We start from the raw sequence: 23894 nt of genomic DNA, 5'->3' as shown, positions 1-23894 counted from the left end.
GGCAAACCAGTGTTGTGTCTTCAGCAAAAAATATATACAGTGCCTTGCGAAAGTATTCGTCCCCCTTGAACTTTGCGACCTTTTGCCACATTTCAGGCTTCAAACATAAAGATATAAAACTGTATTTTTTTGTGAAGAATCAACAACAAGTGGGACACAATCATGAAGTGGAACGACATTTATTGGATATTTCAAAATTTTTAACAAATCAAAAACTGAAAAATTGGGCGTGCAAAATTATTCAGCCCCTTTACTTTCAGTGCAGCAAACTCTCTCCAGAAGTTCAGTGAGGATCTCTGAATGATCCAATGTTGACCTAAATGACTAATGATGATAAATACAATCCACCTGTGTGTAATCAAGTCTCCGTATAAATGCACCTGCACTGTGATAGTCTCAGACGTCCGTTAAAAGCGCAGAGAGCATCATGAAGAACAAGGAACACACCAGGCAGGTCCGAGATACTGTTGTGAAGAAGTTTAAAGCCGGATTTGGATACAAAAACATTTCCCAAGCTTTAAACATCCCAAGGAGCACTGTGCATGCGATAATATTGAAATGGAAGGAGTATCAGACACTGCAAATCTACCAAGACCTGGCCGTCTCTCTAAACTTTCAGCTCATACAAGGAGAAGACTGATCAGAGATGCAGCCAAGAGGCCCATGATCACTCTGGATGAACTGCAGAGATCTACAGCTGAGGTGGGAGACTCTGTCCATAGGACAACAATCAGTTGTATATTGCGCAAATCTGGCCTTTATGGAAGAGTGGCAAGAAGAAAGCCATTTCTTAAAGATATCCATAAAAAGTGTTGTTTAAAGTTTGCCACAAGCCACCTGGGAGACACACCAAACATGTGGAAGAAGGTGCTCTGGTCAGATGAAACCAAAATTGAACTTTTTGGCAACAATGCAAAACGTTATGTTTGGCGTAAAAGCAACACAGCTGAACACACCATCCCCACTGTCAAACATGGTGGTGGCAGCATCATGGTTTGGGCCTGCTTTTCTTCAGCAGGGACAGGGAAGATGGTTAAAATTGAAAGGAAGATGGATGGAGCCAAATACAGGACCATTCTGGAAGAAAACCTGATGGAGTCTGCAAAAGACCTGAGACTGGGAGGGAGATTTGTCTTCCAACAAGACAATGATCCAAAACATAAAGCAAAATCTGCAATGGAATGGTTCAAAAATAAACATATCCAGGTGTTAGAATGGCCAAGTCAAAGTCCAGACCTGAATCCAATCGAAAATCTGTGGAAAGAATTGAAAACTGCTGTTCACAAATGCTCTCCATCCAACCTCACTGAGCTCGAGCTGTTTTGCATGGAGGAATGGGAAAAAATGTCAGTCTCTCGATGTGCAAAACTGATAGAGACATACCCCAAGCGACTTACAGCTGTAATCGCAGCAAAAGGTGGCGCTACAAAGTATTAACTTAAGGGGGCTGAACAATTTTGCACGCCCAGTTTTTGATTTGATAAAAAAGTTTGAAATATCCAATAAATGTCGTTCCACTTCATGATTGTGTCCCACTTGTTGTTGATTCTTCACAAAAAAATACAGTTTTATATCTTTATGTTTGAAGCCTGAAATGTGGCAAAAGGTCGCAAAGTTCAAGGGGGCCGAATACTTTCGCAAGGCACTGTATACCCCTTTTACCCCTGTTATATTTTATTATACCTAAAATGGCTATTTACAACGCAACTAAATGTATTCAGACACAGTCCCTGTGTGTGTGTGTGTGTGTGTGTGTGTGTGTGTGTACCTGTGGATGGAAGAGAAGCGAATTGGCCCTCAGGAACTTCTCCTTCAAAGCTCCTACAGGGTCCAGTAACTTCCTCTTTTCCACCCTGCTGGACAGCAAGGACAAGGGTTACGTATGAAGGTCAGAGGTCAACTGTGGTCTACTTCACACAATACATTCCCATGTTCCAATATAATATCATTGCTATGGGTGTGTGTCGGTGGCAGGGAAGTCAGGAAAAGGAACTTGGTATAAACGGAGTCGTTTAATAAGTGCTCATAAAACTCCAAAAACCAAAATATACAAAGAAATATATATAAGTGGGTACAAATCCCGTCGCACACCGACACATGACTTGCACATAACATACAATAAAACAATCTCCGACAAGGACATGAGGGGAAGCAGAGGGTTGAATACACAACATGTAATTGATGGGATTGGAACCAGCTGTGAAGGAAGACAAGACAAAACCAATGGAAAATTAAAAATGGATCCGTGATGGCTAGAAGGTCGGTGACGTCGACCTCCGAACAAGTCGTGACAATCATTATAATATTGATAATGAAATGTGCCACTAATCATACACTTTGATCCAAGGCAACTTACAGTTAAGGGCACAGTGAGTTCATACATGTTTGATATGTGTATGTGATCCCTGTGGGGATTGAACCTACAACCTTGACCAATGACTACTATGTACTTGGTGGTGTTCTTGTGTGGACATTGGAACTTAGCCCTTTTCTCTTATTTCATGATTGGAAAAGTTCAGTCTGAACACTGACATAGAGATTTGGAAATATTATATTAATATTGTATGTATAGTGGGGTCTGAAATTATTGACACCATTGATAAAGAAAAGGAAAAATAATTATTATTATTTGCCCTCAGAACAGGCTCAATTCATCGGGGCAGGGACACTACAAGGTGTCGATAGCATTCCACAGGGATGCTGGCCCATGTTGACTCCAATGCTTCCCACAGTTGTGTCAAGTTGGCTGGATGTCCTACTGCCATACCCCCATACCCCGTTCAAAGGCACTTCAATATTTTGCCTTTCCCATTCACCCTCTGAATGGCACACATACACAATCCATGTCTCATTTGTCTCAAAACTTAAAAATCCTTCTTTAACCTGTCCCTTCCCCTTTCACTTGGAATCACCTGGTCAGTCTGTCATGGAAAGAGCGGGTGTTCTTACTTTTTTCTCCATACTCAGCGTACATTGTATCCTAATAATATGGGAAATGACTTTATACTAATAGATTTGCACAGAGAAAGGGACACACGCGAATTTGGCCTCATTTTTTGGGGGCATGCTGGGAACGGCACCTGCTGATTTCACCTAGATTTTATTTGTCTTGCTTCTCAAGACATTCCGGCGGCCATGACAGGAGCCAAATGTGAGTTGGCTTGGGGGTGTGGTTTGATGTAGGTGTTTCTTGGGCGTGTCCTTGCCACCACCAAGACACACATCCGTCAGAGCCTTGCCCGCAGCTGTTCCCCCCCACTCAATCACAACAAACAAACCTCAGGTTGAGTTCAATAACTACAGGCAGATGTATGGTGAGATGCCGGAGGAAGCTTTGCATAGGTCAGTAGTCTACAAGGTAATATAAGAAGAATGCAATTGATGAGTTTATGTAGATATTCTAAACTAAATGTTTTGATAATCTTCAAATGTAGTAACAGGTCGATGTAGAATTAACCCTTTACATCCCGTGTCAAACTCACTCCACAGAGAGTTGAGTGTCTGGGGTTTTTCGCTCTGCACCTTGGTACTTGATTGATGAATTAAGGTCGCTAATTAGTAAAGAACTCCACCCACCTGGTTGTCTAGGTCTTAATTGAAAGGACAAAACTAGAACCTGCAGACACTAGGCCCTCCATGGAATGAGTTTGACACCCCTGCTTTACATAATACCATAGAATCAGTGTTCTGCTAATATAACAATGTGAACCTTTCATATTTCATTGTCATTCCCAGCTGATACAGATACTGTGCCTATCTGCATTTTGTCTGGTGGTAATGGGGCTACCTTGATTAACATGTCATAGTGGTCATACCTCCCTGTGCGGTGTCTTGTGTACAATAGGAGCTTCCTGATCTGGGTGAGGAATACACAGGGTTTCTCTCTCCCCATACTTACTGATACCATTCAATTCAATCATATAAAAAGACAAGTAAAAGTTGTGTCTAGTCAAATTTTAATGTTGAGTGCCAGCTCCCTCTCTATTCAGAGACATCAGTATCAAGCCCATCTGTCAATCTGGACTTCATCACATCATCTTGCAAGTCTCCATGTGCTGCTCCATAGATGCATCTGTGAACACATACACATATAGTCACTGTTCTATTACCAATGTCAGTTAGCAAAGGTGATATCTGACAAACAAACATATACTATGTTGAAGATTGAACAGGTCAGACTAAACCTACCTAACTCTGGTCTACCCATCGGCGACCGTTGGTGAGCAGACAAGAGGTGAGGCCTTTACGGCGCCCAATTGATATGTACGGCAGTGTAGATCAGCTCCTGGCCACTCAAAGTTACGGGTCGGCCAAACACAAACAGAGCACTGACTACCTGATCACTGGTGGTTATGATTAGCACAGTGGAACCAACCTGATCACTGGTGGTTATGATTAGCACGGTGGAACCAACCTGATCACTGGTGGTTATGATTAGCACGGTGGAACCAACCTGATCACTGGTGGTTATGATTAGCACGGTGGAACCAACCTGATCACTGGTGGTTATGATTAGCACGGTGGAACCAACCTGATCCCTGGTGGTTATGATTAGCACGGTGGAACCAACCTGATCGCTGGTGGTTATGATTAGCACGGTGGAACCAACCTGATCGCTGGTGGTTATGATTAGCACGCTGGAACCAACCTGATCACTGTATTCACAGTTCTATTTCACTGCAGATATCATGATATGCATACACAGGCATACACACATAAATCAGGCTGGTTCCAAGAGGCTAGGTTATCAAGGTGAATTGGGACAAAACTCAAACATGTTTTGACCTTTGACCAGGTAAAATGTCACCAACCTGATTCAAGTGTCCTCCCTGTTCCGTTTTATAGGAATGCTCACAGCGAGGGCATGTCTATGTGATGCTGAGGGTCCCCTTGCTGGTCTTCACTATATTGCATGTTCTGCTGCAAACTGGCAGTCTCTCAAACAACTGCAGCAGGCAATCCTCATAAACAATGTCCTTTATCTTATGAGGTGGTGTTGACTGGGAGGGCCTGTGACATGGTGATACAATAGACAGCTATGTGGTAAATTACATTCTGTTATAAACAAAGCACAAAGCTTTTGATTATGCAATTCACAAGCAAAATGACAACTACTTGGCTGGGTAATGAACCTACTAGATTATCACACTGGGATTTTTTTAGACAACTTTTCACAAAACACACTTTACCATTGTCGATGAAGCCTTCTGTGTCATCAGGGCAGTAACTCAAGATAATTCGAGGTAGTCACTAGTTACCACAGCAAAAGTCATGAAGGCTGCCTATTTCTATAATTTATCTTCTTAAAATGTGATTTTAAATACACTGCTCAAAAAAATAAAGGGAACACTTAAACAACACAATGTAACTCCAAGTCAATCACACTTCTGTGAAATCAAACTGTCCACTTAGGAAGCAACACTGATTGACAATACATTTCACATGCTGTTGTGCAAATGGAATAGACAACAGGTGGAAATTATAGGCATTTAGCAAGACACCCCCAATAAAGGAGTGGTTCTGAAGGTGGGGACCACAGACCACTTCTCAATTCCTATGCTTCCTGGCTTATGTTTTGGTCACTTTGAAAGCTGGCGGTGCTTTGACTCTAGTGGTAGCATGAGACGGAGTCTACAACCCACACAAGTGGCTCAGGTAGTGCAGCTCATCCAGGGTGGCACATCAATGCGAGATGTGGCAAGAAGGTTTTCTGTGTCTGTCAGCGTAGTGTCCAGACCATGGAGGCGCTACCAGGAGACAGGCCAGTACATCAGGAGACGTGGAGGAGGCCGTAGGAGGGCAACAACCCGACCGCTACCTCCGCCTTTGTGCAAGGAGGAGCACTGCCAGAGCCCTGCAAAATGACCTCCAGCAGGCCACAAATGTGCATGTGTCTGCTCAAACGGTCAGAAACAGACTCCATGAGGGTGGTATGAGGGTCCGACGTCCACAGGTGGGGGTTGTGCCAGAGAACACCAAGATTGGCAAATTCGCCACTGGCGCCCTGTGCTCTTCACAGATGAAAGCAGGTTCACACTGAGCACATGTGACAGATGTGACAGTCTGGAGATGCCATGGAGAACGTTCTGCTGCCTGCAATATCCTCCAGCATGACCGGTTTGGCGGTGGGTCAGTCATGGTGTGGGGTGGCATTTCTTTGGGAGGCCGCACAGCCCTCCATGTGCTCGCCAGAGGTATCCTGACTGCCATTAGGTACCGAGATGAGATCCTCAGACCCCTTGTGAGATCATATGCTGGTATGGTTGGCCCTGGGTTCCTCCTACTGCAAGACAATGCTAGACCTCATTTGGCTGGAGTGTGTCAGCAGTTCCTGCAAGAGGAAGGCATTGATGCTATGAACTGGCCCACCCGTTCCCCAGAACAGAATCCAATTGAGCACATCTGGGACATCATGTCTCGCTCCATCCACCAACGCCACGTTGCACCACAGACTGTCCAGGAGTTGGCGGATGCTTTAGTCCAGGTCTGGGAGGAGATCCCTCAGGAGACCATCCGCCACCTCATCAGGAGCATGTCCAGGCATTGTAGGGAGGTCATACAGGCACGTGGAGACCACACACACTACTGAGCCTAATTTTGACTTTGGAAGTTGGATCAGCCTGTAGTGTGGTTTTCGACTTTGATTTTGGGTGTGACTCCAAATCCAGACCTCCATGGGTTGATAAATTTGATTTCCATTGATAATTTTTGTGTGATTTTGTTGTCAGCACATTCAACTATGTAAAGAAAAAAGTATTTAATAAGAATATTTTATTCATTCAGATCTAGGATGTGTTATTTTAGTGTTCCCTTTCTTTTTTTGATCAGTGTATAACCCTAACCTTAACCACACTGCTATCCTTATGCCTAACCCTAAACTTAAATTAAGACCAAAAAGCTCATTTTTGTTTTCATACATTTTTACGATATAGTCAGTTCTGTCTTTGGGGATGGGGTAACTAGTGGAAAGCCAAATTATATGCTTTACAGACTGTAGCTCCAGATTGGATTAGATTCAGGCCGCTGACACCGTAATGGTTATTTGTTCACTGTATTAGTCAGACTTACATGCTGACCAGACTGCTTGTGTGCATGTTGAGTCTGTCCATCCACACCAGACATGATCTGGACACTCAGTTTGACAAACAAACTCTGAACCAACTATATTATTTTGGGGACAGTTCAAAAAGCGTTAAACATGTATGGCTATTTAGCTAGCTAGCCTGCTGTTGCTAGCAAATATTTCCTGGAATATAAACATTGGGTTGTTTTTTTACATGAAATGCACAAGATCCTCTACTCAATGAATACACAGATAAAAGGGTAAACAGAGTTAGTTTCTAGTAATCTCTCCTCCTTCAGGCTTCTTCTTCTTCTTTGGACTTTATTTGGCAGTTGGTAACCAACTTTAAGGTGCATTACCACCACCAACTGGACTGGAGTGTGAACCTCAGTTCATCTTTCAATCACCCACGTGGTTATATGCTCCTAACAACCAATGAGGAGATGGTATATGCTCCTAAAAACCAATGAGGGGATGGGAGAGGCAGGACTTGCACAGCATCAAGCATCACAAATAGAACTAAGTTATATTTTAGCGCCTGGCCACACAGACGCTCGCGACCAGTGTTAGGTGTAATGATTGACTAACATGTATGTGTACATTTATTTTGCAATGCTCGCGCATGCGACACCAGCGGTGTGGTCAGCATGTTAGACATGGGTTAGTTACCACTATAGCTGCATCCATTATTTAGACTTGCCCTAGATAATATAGAATACACTTGTATGAGTTACGAACTAACTTGCAAATCCAACTTGTAGGCTAACGTTAGCTAGCTAGCGTGCCTCACGACGCTAGCTTTAAAAAAATGATAACGTTACATAACCAGCAGTATCTAGACTATACAATCGTATGAGTTACGACCTAACTAAATTGTAGAGGTAGCTAGCTAGTTAGCTACGCTAATGTTATCTACTCTATCTACTCTGCTTAGCTAGCTAACATTAGCTAGGCTGCCTCGCGAGCTAACAATAGCTTGCCTGCCTTGCTAGCTAACAATAACTTGCCTGCCTCACTTTATCAAGAGATGGCTACCTAGCTACATAATCAGTAATAACGTTATCTAACGTTGTTAGCTAAATTATACCAGAGAAGCCATTATATTCCAGTGTCTCTGGTTATACTCACCACCACCGGTCGTTGCACACCAAGCTAGCATTACTGGTGCAGACAGTTGTGGACAGACGAACTCCAAGCATCTTTTCCGACCGCATACTAGGGTCCTTCGGCAGGGCATGCTAACCATAGATCTTTGGCTGTGGAGGCATGGTCAATCCGTATAGGCCCTGTGATCCTTTGAGTGCGTTGGGGGCGATGAAGCCCCATTCAATGACGGGAAGCAAAGTGGTCGAAGGGGCGATATGCACGTGGAGCTTGGCAAAAAGGTGCATGATTTGTTGACATAATTGTAATCCAAACCCAACCTTCATTTATTCGTTATCACGCACTGAGGTTTCAAACTCTGTTTTAGACGATACTGACTTTATGACAAAAATTTTCCTATTTACACTTTGTTCTTAATTTTGACACTGTAATAAATGAGAACGGCACTGAGCCTATTTCTGTTTTATGAGTTGGAGAACACATTCGGAGGGATGTTCTTGCATGCAGAATCCTTCTAGATCCTTGACATCCTTCATCTGAGTTTATGGACGGCCCTCTTCAATTCAATTAACAGGTTTTCAATGAGACTGAGATGACCATTGCACAATTTTGATTTTGTGGCCAATGAACCATTTCTTTGTAGATTTTGCTGTGTGCTTGGGGCTATTGTCTTGCTGGAACATCCACTTGTGGCCATGTTTCAGCCTCCTGGCAGAGCCAACCAGGTTTTTGTTTACAATATCCTGGTACTGGGCAAAGTTCATGATGCCGTTGACCTTAACAAGTGCCTTAGGACCAGTGGAAGCAAAAATAGCCCCATAACATCAAAGATCCACCACCATATTTTACAGTAGGTTTGGGGTTATTTTCTGCTCATGCATTCTCATTTCATTTCTACGCCAAACCCACCTTTGGTGTGCATGGTCAAAGAGCTCTATTTTCATGTCATCCCCAAAAGATGTCAACGACTGGAGTTTGCTAAATGGCATTGGCACTTGGATTGCAACCTGTGCTTTGGGCAAATGACATGAAAATGGGTCTCTTTGGTCACGCACACCAGTGGTGGGTTTAGCGTCAATAAAAATGTATGAGCAAAAACTAACCCCCTACCTACTGTAAAATATAGTCGTGGATCTTTGATGTTATGGGGATATTTCGCTTTCACTGGTCCTGAGGCCCTCTGAACCCAATATCCGGAGAGTTTAGCCAAAAACCTGGTTGCCTCTGCCAGGAGTCTGAAACTTGGCCACAAGGGGATCTTCCAGCAAGACAATAACCTCAAGCCCACATCAGAATCATCAAATATGTCGTTAATTGGCCACAAAATCCACATTTTGCAATGGCCATCGCAGTCTCCTGTGTTTTGAATTGAAGAGGTCAGTACATAAGGGCATACGAAGGTTATCAAGGATCTGGAAGGATTCTGTATGGACGAAGATCCCTCCCAATCTGTTCTCCAATCTCATAAAACATTTGAGAAAAAAGCTCAGTGCCGTTATCCTCGCAAGGTTAGGTATTGAAATGTATTTTGACCCCTACCTTTTTGAGATTTTTTTTTAGCTCAAAATCTCTTTCTCCGCGAAAATGTATTAGTATAAATAATATAATTTCCTCCATTTTTTAGCATACAATACATACTGAACAAAAATATAAATGCAACATCTCACAATTTCAATGATTGTACCGAGTTTCAGTGAATACAAGGAAATCAGTCAATTGAAATTCCTTAAGCTAATGGATTAATCTATGAATTTTACATGACTGGGCAGGGCGCAGCCTTGGGCGGACATGGTATGCCAGACCAGGGACGGACTGGGAAGCAAGACCAGGGACGGACTGGGAAGCCAGACCAGCCAATCAGAATTTGTTTTTCCCCACAAAAGGGCTTTATTACAGACAGAAATACTCCTCAGTAAGCCCAACTACCCCCTTTTTCTCCCCAATTTAGTGATTACGATCTTGTCTCGTCGCTGCAACTCCCCAACGAGCTCGGGAGAGGCGAAGGTCGAGTCATGCGTCCTCTGAAACATGACCGCCAAAGCGCGCTTCTTAACACCTGCCTGCTTACCCCGGAAGCCAGCTGCACCAATGTGTTGCTGGAAACAGTGCTCAACTGATGACCGTAGTCAGCCTACAAGTGCCCGGCTCACCACAAGGAGTTGCTAGAGCGCAATGAGCCAAGCCACACCGGCACAGAATTTGTGAGAATTAAGCTTTTTGTGTGTATGGAACATTTCTGGGATCTTATATTTAAGCTCATGAAACATGGGACCAACACTTTACATGTTGCGTTCATATTTTTGTTCAGTTTATCTCAGTATTTGCATTATTAATTTTATACAGTCATTTCTGCATCTTTATTGAGTTTGTCAATAGTTCCGGACCCTGCTGTATATTGTGTATATATAGCCTACATATTGAATATATGTTCTAACATGAGTGTCAACTTCAGTTGCTTATCTACATACAGTGTCTGGTGAGGACTCTGGTCTCCTTGGGGCTGAAATACCTGTATATTGGGTCCATGACGAAGGCCGAGGGCTTGGTGTAATGCAGGGAGGGCTGCTGCTGGGGCGGCTGCTGGGGCGGCTGGGCCAGGGGCTGCTGGTGCTGTGACAGCAGGAGCTGGTGGAGGGGGTGGCTGTCGGGGTGCTCCTCCTTGCATTGGTTCTTGCGGCTGGACGGCTGCTCAGGGGCCACCACCCCGTTGTGCACATCCCGTCTGTGGCTGCTGATGCTGAGGTCCAGTGGCTGCTCCTCATCCCCCGGGAGAAGGAGGGGGGTGTTGCTGCTACCGCTGGGTGGGGTCGACTTGGCGGGTGCCGGCAGTTTCGGTTTGGTCTTCTTTGGCTTGGTGGTGAGGTCAAAGGGCGATGACTCTTCAGTGCGAGGGGCAGCCATTTTGTGGGGTGACGGATGTTGCGCACGAGGCGACTTGGGCTCAGCCTTGAAGAACATGCCGGGTTTGAGGGCACCGGCCCGCTCGGTGAAGGGGTAGAGGGAGTGAGGGAAGTTGGGTAGGAACTGGAAAGGGAACATTGAATGGCAGGGCTTCGAGCCCATATTCTTCTCTTGCAGGCTCATGAGCGCAGGGCCAAAGTACTTCTCGGCGATGGAAGCGATGGCCTTGATGGAGTCGGTGGCAGCGGTGGCCCCTGTGGGGGGCAGTGCCTGCTCGTCCGGATGCGGAAAGAAGGAGTGCTGGGAGGCGACCGAGAGGAAGGGGGGCTGCTCGCAAGCCAGGTTGAACGAGCCGCTGCTCACGTTGTCCGGCCGCCCATCCTGACCCATCCTATCTGTCCCCACCACCCCTCTAACGCCTGCCTCCTTCCTTCTCTTTGTGCCGTTGACCCGCTCCCTTTGTTCCCGCTCACTCTCAGCGTCGCTGTCTAACTCTGAACACGAGGCGGTGCCGGTGGTGGTGTCTAGGTCGGTGCCGCTGGTGGTGTTGACTTCCTCCAGGTCGCTGTCGTCCGACACCGCCGACATCTTGGTTTTGGCCTTGACTTCTCTGTACGCCAGCTCCAGCCTCTCTTTGTCCTCCCTCTCCTGACTGCTGAGGAGACTATTTCCTCCATTGTTGTTGTTGATGGAGCTGATCAGAGACAGTGGAGTCCCGTCCAGGAGGCTGTGAGGCAGCTTGCCCTCCTGGCTCCCACCGTTGTTACTGTTCTTGCCCAGGGGGCTCTTCAGAAAGGGGCTGGGGGGCAGTAAGGGCGGTCGGGGGTAGAGCGATGGGACGAAGAGATCCGGGAAGCCATGGGAGAGCGAGGGGAAGCCATGCGGCCTGGAGGAGAAGGATAGGCTGGCGTGAAGATGGGGCCGGGAGGGGAAGTAGTCAGGGAAGGCCAGACCTGAGTGGTTGAGTTGGTGGTGGTGGGGATGGGACCTGGACTTGGCCAGGATGGGGCTGCTCATGGGGATGCCGGGAGCAAACAGGCCCCCGGCAGGGCCATAATGGTTTTTGCCCTCACAAAAACGCTGGTGCTTGTTGAGGGAGGAAGTAGTGCTGAACATCTGGCCACAGTCTTTGCACTTGATCTGGGTGCGGCAGTCGGCGTGCATGCGCTTGTGGCGGCACAGGTTGGAGAACTGCGTGTAGGACTTGTGGCACACCTCGCCTGGGGAGACACACAGCCCACATGGGCCTGGTTAAGCCCATTTAAACACTGTCACTAACTCAGAGTACCAAGTCAATAGTCAACACAGATACAACACTACTTAGAAATAATATACACTGTGTACAAAACATTAAGATCACCTGTGTGCTTAGTGTGCAAAGAGAGCATCGCTGTCTTGAAAGAGTACATCTTGTCCCGACACTTCCAGACAAAGCATGCAGAGAAATATAGGAATATGTCTTCTGAGCAGAGGGCAAGAGCATCAAAACAGTTGCTTTCTCAGTTGCAAAAGCAGCAAGGACTTTTCACAAAACTGCTTTCAGGAAACAACAGAATTACGAGAGCTAACTATGTAATGTCCAACAAAATTGCTAAACATAGCAACCCATTCGCTGAAGGCAAATTCATTAAAGAATGTTAAATTGACTCTGCAGCAATACTTTGCCCCGACAAGAAAGAGCTGTTTGAAAATGTTTCCCTGTCAAGATGAACAGTGACCTGGCGTGTTGAGGACATCGCAGAGAAAATGGAACAGCAGTTGAAAGACAAGGTAAAGGATTTCACCTATTTCTCCTTGGCCCTGGATGAGAGCAGTGATGCATGTGACACGGCGCAGTTGATATTGTTACGAGGCATAACCCCAGACTTTGAAATAGCAGAGGAGCTGGCTTCAGTGCAGTCAATGAAGAGCACAAACACAGGGAAACATTTATTGGAGGAGGTTAATAAGTGTGTGGCAAAGCTGGGACTGAGTTTTGAAAAGTTATCCAGTGTGACCACTGATGGGTGCCCAAACTTGAAATGAAAAAACGTTGGCCTTTTGAAAAGGATACAAGATCAAGTAGCTGAGCTGAACCCAGATCAGATAATTATTTACCTGCATTGCATTATTCATCAAATGGGCCATGTTGTGGATACAGTGACTAAAGTGGTAAACTTCATAAGAGCAAAATCTTTAAACCACAGGCAGTTTGTCTCACTGTTGGAAGAGACAGAGTCGGGTCATGCATATGTCCCCTACCACAAAAACATGAGATGGCTGAGTTTGGGGAAGGTGCTTAAAAGGGTGTGAGACCTGAAGTCGTAGATTGCTGAGTGTTTGCAAATGAAAGGAATATATGTGGATTTCCCTCAACTGCAAGATAAAGAATGGTTGGCAGATTTTTCCTTCACCGTGGACATCATGGCCCTCATGAATGAACTGAATTCCAAACCACAAGGGAAGGGCCGTTTTGCATATCAGATGCACAGCCTTGTCAAAGCCTTCAAGGGAAAATTACTCCTCCTGATTTCCAAGTAGAAGTCAACAATCTCACCCACCTTCCGATTGTTAGTCTGAGCTTATCGATCTTCAGTCTGATGCAGTGATTGGAGAACTATTCAAAACAATGTCACTGACAAGGTTCTATGTATCTCTCAATGAACAAAGCTCTCCAAAGATTATGAGTTATGCTCAGAAGATGTTTGTACTGTTTGGGTTAACCTATGCATGTGAACAGACATTTTCACTGATGAAATATAACAAGTCCAGGCACAGATCATCTCTTACCGACTCTCCCCTCTCAACAATCCTGCACAACGCGACGTCAGAAACTATACCTGACTTCACTGCTCTAGTCAATGCCCATCAGACTTCACTCCTAGCACTGATTGAGCAGTTTAAATGTAATGTTGAGCTCTCTCTCTTTCTTGTGTTTTGTCCGTGGTGCTGAATGTACAGTGTACTTTTCCCTCCGTGTAGTTCATTGCATGTTTAATAATGAAAATACCTTATTTCTGTGCATGTTAAAACAGTAAAATAAGTAGCATATCTGGACGTGATTTACAGTAGATATATCTGTCAACACAGTCATACACATGATGTATAATCCTGTAAAATGATTCTGGCCCACAATGGCAAAAATATATTCTAATGTGGCCCTCATTGGAAAGGAATTGCCCAGGCCTGGTCGACGTCATGGAAATAGCAGGTGTTCTTAATGTTGGTACACTCACTATACATGTACATAGACTGGGCCTTTTTCTCTAAAGGCTGAATCTATGCAAATCACAAATCATGCATCACTATGACCGGCAACATACATACCATATCTCTACAGTGGGCAACCTACTTTTCACAATATATTCTATAAAGTGTTGCTTGAATACAGACTGTACCTATACATGTATATAAGCATATACACACATATGTGCACATGGGTACAAACAGAAAAGCAAAGCAGAAAGTTAAGAGAGAGAAGACAAGGTAAGGTATCATGGCTTCCAGCATCCTTTAACGGGGAGCTGGAGCAGAAACTGTTGATCCACGTTTATATCAAATCTGCCCGTGCCGAAGGAAACCCATTTTTACCCCCCTCAGAAGGAAAAAAAAACACACACACACACACACACACACACACACACACACACACACACACACACACACACACACACACACACACAGGGGGAAAAAAGAAACACAAAGTAGCACTTTTTTAAAAGTCCCACTAAAGATGCTCAACAAATCAGTAACATATCAGCTGCAGAGGGACCGTAGACTGGGAAAGAGGGCCCACTTCCTATCTTTGTCAATGCAAGTGCACCCTCTATCCAACTTAATGAGCTGGAGTATCAAAATAAAGTGTTACCCATACAACAAAAAGAGGAGGAGAGGCACGGAGGGAGGAATGGAGGAGGATAACAAAAACAAGAGAAAAGGTGGGGAAAACACACAACAAAATGAAACACATAACAAGAAAAAGAAGGGATGGGGTCACGGAATTGCCTCTGACCTACGGGATTGTGTCTGCTACTGTCTCTGGCCCTGCTTGGGGTTGGAGAGAGATGGAGGGAGGAGGATGAGGAGTAGGCCTTTAGACACAGGGAGGTAGAACTAGATGTGGGTTGGCTAGGCCATATCGACTTGGGTTGCAGAGACTTACAGATGAAGGGCTTGACACTACTGTGAATGTGCTTGTGCTGCTTGAGGCCCGAGGAGGTGGCGAAGGTCTTGCCACATTCGGGGCAGGTGTGAGTGCGAGCCCCTATGTGCTGCGAGCGGATGTGGCGCTGCAGGTTGCTGGGGTCCGTGAACACCTGTGGGTAGGGAGGTGGCAGAAACATTTCCATTGACACACACACACACACAGATAAAAACCAGTCATGGTCAGCAGGTTCCGATCACTGTGTGTTGACACTTTCAGAATATATATACTACTGAGTAAAAAATCTTATACTGCATCCATGCCAGCTTCCCGTGATGCCTTTGTGATGGTGGTTACATTCGCCAACAACTAACTTTATGGTCAGTAGTGCTGAGCGATTAACCAACGTTTTATTTTTGGGGGTTACTAATTGACCAAAGTCAGTTCAATTACTTGAATTACATTAAGTTTGTTTTCTTGTCTATAGAGAAATCAAATAATTCACGAGATAAATCAAGTCAAGAACTTTATGTGGGATGCTGGGCTGAAGGGAGTTGTAGTTTTCATTAAGCCAAATAATGAACCTAGTTCAGTGCAGAAACATGGTAATTAACTACAATGACCATAATTCATTGCGCCTATTTTTTTCTGGCTCAGACAAGAGGCGGGTCAGAGAGGAAGAGGTGAAGTGAGAGGATTCACTCTTGCCAAAAGCTGTGCAAAATAAGCCCAATGTGTTTCTATGGCTTATTTTGGACAACGACTCCTATTCTTAGGGCGAATACATCAGCATCTCGCCATTATATACAGATCTCTGGACGGATACACATTTACACCATCAACATTAAATTAGATACACACAGACTGCATAAAACACGAGAGAGGAATGTACACAACATAATGACGAGAGGGACAGAGACAGTTTGTGAAAGTATGCCTTGTCTACATTGAAAAAAATATAAACGCAACATATAAAGTGTTTGTCCCATGTTACATGAGCTGAAATAAAAGATCCCAGAAATGTTCCATACACACAAAAAGCTTATTTCTCTCAACATTTGTGCACAAATTTGTTTACATCCCTGTTAATGAGCATTTCTCCTTTGCCAAGGTAATCCATCCACCTGACAGGTGTGGCATATCAAGAAGCCACTCTAAAATGTGTAGTTTTGTCACAAAATACAATGTCACAGATGTCTCAAGTTTTTAGGGAGCATGCACTTGGCAGGCTGACTGCAAGAATGTCCACCAGAGCTGTTGCCAGATAATTTCATGTGTATTCCTCTACCATAAGCCGCCTCCAACATCTTTTTGGGGAATTTGGCAGTATGTTCAACCGCAGACCACCAGCCCAGGACTTTCACATCTGGATTCTTCACGTTTGGGATCGTCTGAGACCATCCACCGGTTTGCACAACTGTAGAATTTCTTCACAAACTGTCAGAAACCGTCTCAGGGAAGTTCATATGTGTGCTCGCTGTCCTCACCAGAGTCTTGATCTTTTCGGCATCTTAACCGACTTCAGTGAGCAAATGCTCACCTTCAATGACCACTGGCACGATGAAAAACTGTCCTCTTCATGGATGAACCCCGGTTTTAACTGTACCCGGGCAGATGGCAGACAGTGTATATGGCGTCATGTGGGCGAGCAGTATGCTGATGTCAACGTTGTGAACAGAGTGCCCCATGGTGGCAGTTATTGTATGGGCAGGCATAAGCTACGGACAATGAACACAATTGCATTTTATCGATGGCAATATGAATGCACAGAGATACCGTGATGAGATCCTGAGGCCCATTGTCGTGCCATTCATCCATCACCATCACCTCATGTTTCAGCATGATAGTGCACAGCCACATGTCGCAAGGATCTGCACTCAATTCCTGGAAGCTGAAAATGTCCCAGTTTTTCCATGGCTTGTATACTCACCAGACATGTCACCCATTGAGCATGTTTGGGATGCTCTGGATCGACGTGTACGACAGGGTGTTCCAGTTCCCGCCACTATCCAGCAACTTCACACAGCCATTGAAGAGGAGTGGGACAACATTCCACAGGCCACAATCAACAGCCTGATCAACTCTATGGGAAGGAGATGTGTCGCGCTGCATGAGGCAAATGGTGGTAACACCAAATACTGACTGGTTCTGATCCACACCCTACCCTTTAAAGGTATCTGTGACCAACAGATGCATATCTATATTCCCAGTCATGTGAAATCCATAGATTAGGGCCTAATTCATTCATTTAAATTGACTGGTTTCCTTATATGAACTGTAACTCAGTAAAATCTTAGAAATTGTTCCATGTTTATATTTTTGTTCAGTGCACTTTGAAGAACAAGACATATCCCCCCCAGATTCTGAAATCCCCCCCCCCCCAGTTTTATCACTGGAATGTGATACAAAATGAGGCAACAGTGTGCTTTAAGACCATGCGGACGGCTATGAGCGGTCGGGTAGGTGTGTTTATCCGAATGGATAAAATCAAATAAAGAAATACCCTCCCACTTCTAAAACCAAAGTTGCGCCCCTGTCTGTAAACACAATAATTTCTAATTTCAGCATGTCGTGTTCAAGTTCTGAATTTTAAGTAAATCGATTACATCTATTCCCTCGCTAGCCTAGTCTGCCTGTTAAGCTCTGTTTTGCAGGTAGCTTCTCTCTACATGTGATTTCACTTCACACTTAAGTTATCTTACATGTTATTTAGATACTAATCCTGTTGAGAACAATATTCAAGCAGGATGCGTACGTTTTCTATGTCCAGTGATGGTCAGGTATTGTTCACTATGCGACTACGAAACATCGGTTCGACTTTAAGCCGTTAAGTCTGAGCTGCTATATAATATATAAAATGTTCTATACTGTTACAGTTTTACACCGTTTCAACTATAGAACTGGAGGTTTATGGAAAGGCTAGCCCTGACTCTGGTTCAGTTCTTGATTGGAGTTTGGCTGGCTGTCAAGTTATGGTTACATACACATTAAAGAGGGAAGTACAGGGAGAACATAGATAACTGACTGGCTGACTGCTACAGCCTGAACAGAGATGAGATGATGACTTTAAGGAATGAAAATGAATAAAGTCATGAAATAGAAACTAAGTAATATACACAACTGAAATATTGCATTATTTCATAGTAATTTCCCATTTTCTATTGATGTCTACCCAATGTGGACCTAACAGGTGCAATCGAATATTTTAAATGTTTGGCTATTGAATGTTCACTATTTTTGGCCTCAGAATTTCCATTAAAAAGCTCTAAATTCATTGTTATGTCATTATTTTATAATGCATTTCATGTTTTAAAAAAAAAGTTCAACTGAAATCCGGGATAATTTTTTTATAATCAAACCGGAACCAAACCGACCTCAAAAACCACTAATCACTCAGCACTAAAAGCCAGACAACCAGTTAGCTGAATAAACTGCAAGCAATGACATTTTCAAGTCATAGCATGAACTGACATGATTAAGTTGGTACTAAATTGCATTTATGGTTGTGTTACACTAACTTAATCACAAAATCATATGGTTAAAATCCTATTTTCTACGCACATACACAATGAATTTTCTCCCCAGTCAATTCACTACTGTGGCTAGGATCAGCATTCACCAAGGTAGCAAAAGAAGCCTGCGCACAACTTACATGCCGGGTGTGCTGTACCTTATCGCAGTTTCGACACTCGAACTGCTTGCCGCTGTCGTGGGACATCTGGTGGCGGATGAGGTTGGACTTCCAGTTGAAGGCCTTGGGACACTGGTCACACTTGTACTCTCGCTCCTCTGTGTGCACAATCATGTGTTGGCCCAGACTGGACAGGGAGCACAGACACACAGTCATTCAGGATGAGGAAACTCTTCAAATCATTAGTGTAGAGGTAATGGTACCACTGTGTGTGTCCGTGCGTGCTCGCTTATGTGCGTGTGTATGTGTGTGCGTGTGCATGTTTGTGTGTGTGTGTGTGCGCGCTGCACCTGTACTCGTCGGGGAAGATCTTCTCGCAGTCCTTGCACTCGTGGACAGACTCGTGGTCGCTGTCGTCACAGCCCTGCTTGAAGTCCTCGTTGCTGAGAGTGTCGAACACGGACCCGGCGCTGGAACAAAAGCACTTCTGGTGCCGCTGCAGCTCCAGGGCAGAGGTGAACAGCTCGTCACAGTCCTCACAGCGGTACATCTGTTCGTCTGTGGTACAATCTGACTATTTATTTTTCGGAAATGTGTCTTTTGCAAAAACAAACACACACTTGTGAGTAGCTTGTAGGTTAGATAAGGTCCCTCTACACACACACACACACACACACACACACACACACACACACACACACTGAGGGTAAAAGGCTGAGCAGGATAACTACGTAGCTCCCCAGCCAACATCCATCTGTGATCCCAAACTGAACAAACAATCATAAACAGGAACCAGAAATGTCTAGCATTTCAAGTTTAGAAAAGATAAACCTCTCACTCTCCTGTCCAAGCGAATCAAGTGCATTTTCAAATGCTTAAACAACCACTCTCCCATTAGCTTTGACCTAAAACATAAACACATCTAGGAACAATAAAATGTAGCCTGGGCTAGTCAGCTTTACATCTTAATTAACACATAGCTAATTACTTTTCAGTCCAGTGGTGGCGGCTGTTCAGTGGCTTTAGGCTATAGCACGCAAAGGAAGCAAAAGGCTAAACATTTGTCATTATTTTCCAGGTTGATAGCCTTTGAAATGAGTTTCCCAACCAAGGTCAAATCAATGGAACTGTGAGGCAGGCAATTTCAATGGCGGCTTTCTGACCTGGGCATCAAGTTCAACAACTCAGGCCAAGTTGAAGAGAGGGGGAGGGAATGGGGGAGTGTAGGGTGGATGTTGTCCAAGAAGAATGAGCCATGTGTGTTTAGGCTAGGTTGCAGAGTGACAAAGCCAGGCATGGACCCCCCAGATGTGCCCCCCTAGCTGTGTTTTCTGTAGATGTAGATGCTGCCGGGCCTGCCAGTTGCGCAGACCAGGACAGAGGCTACAGTGCCTTCAGAAAGTATTCATACCCTTTGACTCATTCTACATGTTGTTGTGTTTCAGCCTGAATTCAAATTGGATAAAAAAAAAAAAAAAATCTCAACCACCTACACACAATAGCTCACACTGACAAAGTGAAAACATGTTTTTAGAAATTGTAGCAAATTATTGAAAAGAAATGCAGATCCCTTATTCAATGTTAGAAGCAGCTTTGGCAGCGATTATAGCTGTGATTCTTTCTGGGTAAGTTTTGCACACCTGGATTGTAAAATATTTGCACATTATTCTTAAAAAAAAAACTTTAGGCTCTGTCAAGTTGGTTGTTGATCATTGCTACACAGCCATGTTCAAGTCTTGCCATATATTTTCAATTCAATTCAAATCAAAACTGTAACTAGGCCACATCTTGGTAAACAACTACAGTGTATATTTGACCTTGTGTTTTACGTTATTGTCCTGCTGAAAGGTGAATTTGTCTCACAGTGTCTGTTGTAATGCAGACTGAACCAGGTTTCCTCTAGGATTTTGCCTGCGCTTAACTCTATTCTGTTTATTTTTATCCTAAAAAAACTCACTAGTCCTTGCCGATGACAACCATACCCATAACATGATGCAGCCACCACCATGCTTGAAAATATGAAGAGTGGTACTCAGTGATGTGTTGTGTTAGTTTGCCCCAAACATAAACATTTGTATTCAGGACAATTTCTTCGCCACATTGTTTTCAGTTTTACTTTAGTGCGTTATTGCAAACAAATGCATGTTTTGTAATATCTATATTCTGCACAGGCTTCCTTATTTTCACCCTGTCATTTAGGTTAGTATTGTGAAGTAACTACAATGTTGTTGATCGATCATCAGTTCTCTCTTATCACAGCAATTCCTCTATAACTGTTTTAAAATCACTGGTGGCCTCATAGTAAAATTCCTGAGCTATTTCCTTCCTCTCCAGCAACTGAGTTAGGAAGGACACCTGTATCTTTGCAGTGACTTGGTGTATTGATACACCATCCAATGTGTAATTCATATCTTCACCATGCTAATAGGGATATTCAGTGTCTGTATTTTTTTTAAACCCATCATTTGCAAGGCATTGGAAAACCTCCCTGGTCTTTGTGGTTGAATTTATGTTTGAAATTCACTGCTCGAGTGAGGGACCTTACCGATAATTGTATGTGTGGGTTACAGAGATTAGTTATTTATTAAACAACCATGTTAAACACTGTTATTGCACAGAGTGAGTCCATGCAACTTATTATGTGATTTGTTAAACACATGTTTACTCCTGAACTTATTTAGTCTTGCCATAACAAAAGGGATTGAATACTTATTGACTAAAGACATTCAGCTTTTCATTTTAACTTAATTTGTAAACATTTCGAAAAACATAATTCCACTTTGACATTATAGGGTATTGTGTGTAACCCAGTGACAAAATATATTCGAAATGTAACCCATTTTAAATTCAGGCTGTAACACAACAAAATGTGGAAAAATTCAGAGGGTGTGAATACTTTCTGAAAGCACTGTATCTGAGAAGAGCAGAAACAGTATAGAAATCTGCCAAAAAGCAATTAGTAGCCAAAAAGTGTGTCACTCCTGGACAACTTTTTAACTTTAACATTCCCCCACATTTGGCCGTTTGGAACACTTTTACAAATGAGCCTCATTGGGTAATCTAAACAAATATAATATTACGTTTAAAAAAATGCTATTGATAGATATAGAGCTTTGCCTTATGTGATGGGTTTAGGGACAGTGAAATTGGAAGCGCATATAACAGTATCGTTTCATTGCACTGACTGACGGTAGCCACCTGTCCATGATCCTGAATAGATGGTTACGGTATGTGATATTTGAATGAGCGCATCTATGGCTACCAGTCTTCATGGGGCTTTTCTTCAACATCGCGTGCTGTCTTGCGCGCAAAAATGACAGTTGTGTACAGTATATGGCTGCATTTCAGATAGGCCTAAAACAACATGTTGTATATAGCACTAGTATGACCAACACCGTGTGTATCCTACTAAACGAAGTAAGCAAACGTTCACTCTGGTATCATTACATTTGCATTACTGTAAAAGTGATGTCAATACTATGAAAACAACACACCGCCTCCTCTTCTCTCCCTCACTGCTATCTTGCTATAGCGTGTGCATGTGCGTTTGGAACTAGAAAATAGTGCGTACCTGGAGGAAATGCGGATTGGTTACACTCATTGAATAGTGTTACACATTCGACAGCAATATGTAGCCTATCGTTCTAATTATTAGAGTGTAATTAAGCAATGAAGCCTGTAAGAGTCTTTGATAGCCTAGTGTCGAGCTGATCTGATGTCAAATGATGTGCAGACCTATCGCAGCAGCTACGGCTGCATTTCAAATACACTTGTAGGCCTGTGTGGTAGTGGGGCGCATATCCTTCTTGTGTTATTGGGCTTCTATAAAACGACGGTTGTTGATGTGTCCGACTACGTTTCAGATCAATTTTTGTATATTTGAACAGCAGTAGGACCAATGGACCTTGTTTTATTAAGGCTCTAAAGCAATGCTAGCTGTGCCCCCTCTCAGCCATGTCATCCTGGAGCCGGGCCTGCTACGTTGGCACCCACCCTGTCCCAGCATTGCCATGACCTGACTTGACCGAACTATCAACTCAAGTTGATTCAAAATAACTTCGAGTGTATGGCTCACCTAGTTCATACTGTATGCCATTTATTCAGCTGGCAATAACCAGATGCATTAAAAGGGGAGAAGTGTAGCAACAGCACTTTGTCTAAAGATGGATTTGAACAAATGACCCTCTGGTCTCAATTGTCCATTACTTCCATCTCAAAGGCTATACATGCATAGCTGCCACCAAAGCCATATAACTAATTTACTGTGTGTGAACTGTTCCCTCCCAAGATGAAAAACTCCTCACCGCTCAGAATATTTGGATGTGGCACTTTTGAAGGCTGCGACATCTTTCCAGTAACAGCCTTATGACGCGCTTGTGAGGCTTTATTGGCCTACTTGTTTTATTACACCGACTACGAGGCTTTGTCAAATCAAAAAACACTTCAAGGAGGAATTGAAACTTGAGGACTCGTCAGAGCCGCACCTAGCCATCAATTTCACCGCTGGAAGACATTAGACTCGAGACCTACAATGCCAGGGGAAGCGTGCACAGTGTTTTGGAGCGCAGCGCGCAAAGAATCAATTTGTCGCCATAATCTATTGAATGAATCGACCAGTAACACTCAGCAGTAGAGCGAGTATGAATGGGGAGGAGGGTGTGTGAAAGCGCACATAAATGGGAGACTAATAGCTCTCTTTGAGAGGTAGGGGAACAAAGTGACTAATCTGCGAGCATGGGTGAGGTCTCGGAGCCTCCTCAAGCCCCACTCCAAGTCCCAGCTCCGATAAACCAGCCGAGGAGAGCTGTGCAGCACCAAGCTCTTCCTCTTCTTTCCCCCTTTCTCCCTCTTTTCTCTTGCGCACACACGCACACGCACACAGTCTACCTTTCATTTTGACACTAATTCACACACTGGTAAAGTGTCAATGTTGTTTCTGTTTGTCTCTTTCTTTTATAGACACTAGCGCACATCTATTTCTTACCCTTTCATCCTCTCTCCTGTTCTTTGGCAAAAAGATCTGAGGGAGGCTCAAATTGCAGCTATGAAATATCATAATATCAGGGGTGCTG

General features: G+C 43.9%; 1 protein-coding gene across 1 annotated transcript in view; it reads right to left on the bottom strand.

The window, feature by feature from the left end:
• Positions 1–23894, bottom strand: part of LOC139367576 (histone-lysine N-methyltransferase PRDM16-like) — a 103265-nt gene that overhangs the window by 68883 nt on the left and 10488 nt on the right. Inside the window, exons 3-7 of the mRNA XM_071105830.1 lie at positions 19173–19380; positions 18862–19009; positions 15210–15363; positions 10677–12288; positions 1769–1856 (exon numbers count right to left, since the gene is read on the bottom strand). Coding sequence (XP_070961931.1) covers positions 1769–1856; positions 10677–12288; positions 15210–15363; positions 18862–19009; positions 19173–19380 — 2210 coding nt within the window. The remainder of the gene's footprint in view (positions 1–1768; positions 1857–10676; positions 12289–15209; positions 15364–18861; positions 19010–19172; positions 19381–23894) is intronic.

This window comes from Oncorhynchus clarkii, chromosome 16 (genome assembly GCF_045791955.1).
Source record: "Oncorhynchus clarkii lewisi isolate Uvic-CL-2024 chromosome 16, UVic_Ocla_1.0, whole genome shotgun sequence".
In the NCBI taxonomy this organism is placed as follows: domain Eukaryota; kingdom Metazoa; phylum Chordata; class Actinopteri; order Salmoniformes; family Salmonidae; genus Oncorhynchus; species Oncorhynchus clarkii.
Note: the sequence above shows the minus strand (reverse complement) of the source record. Positions and strands in the feature narration are given on the sequence as shown.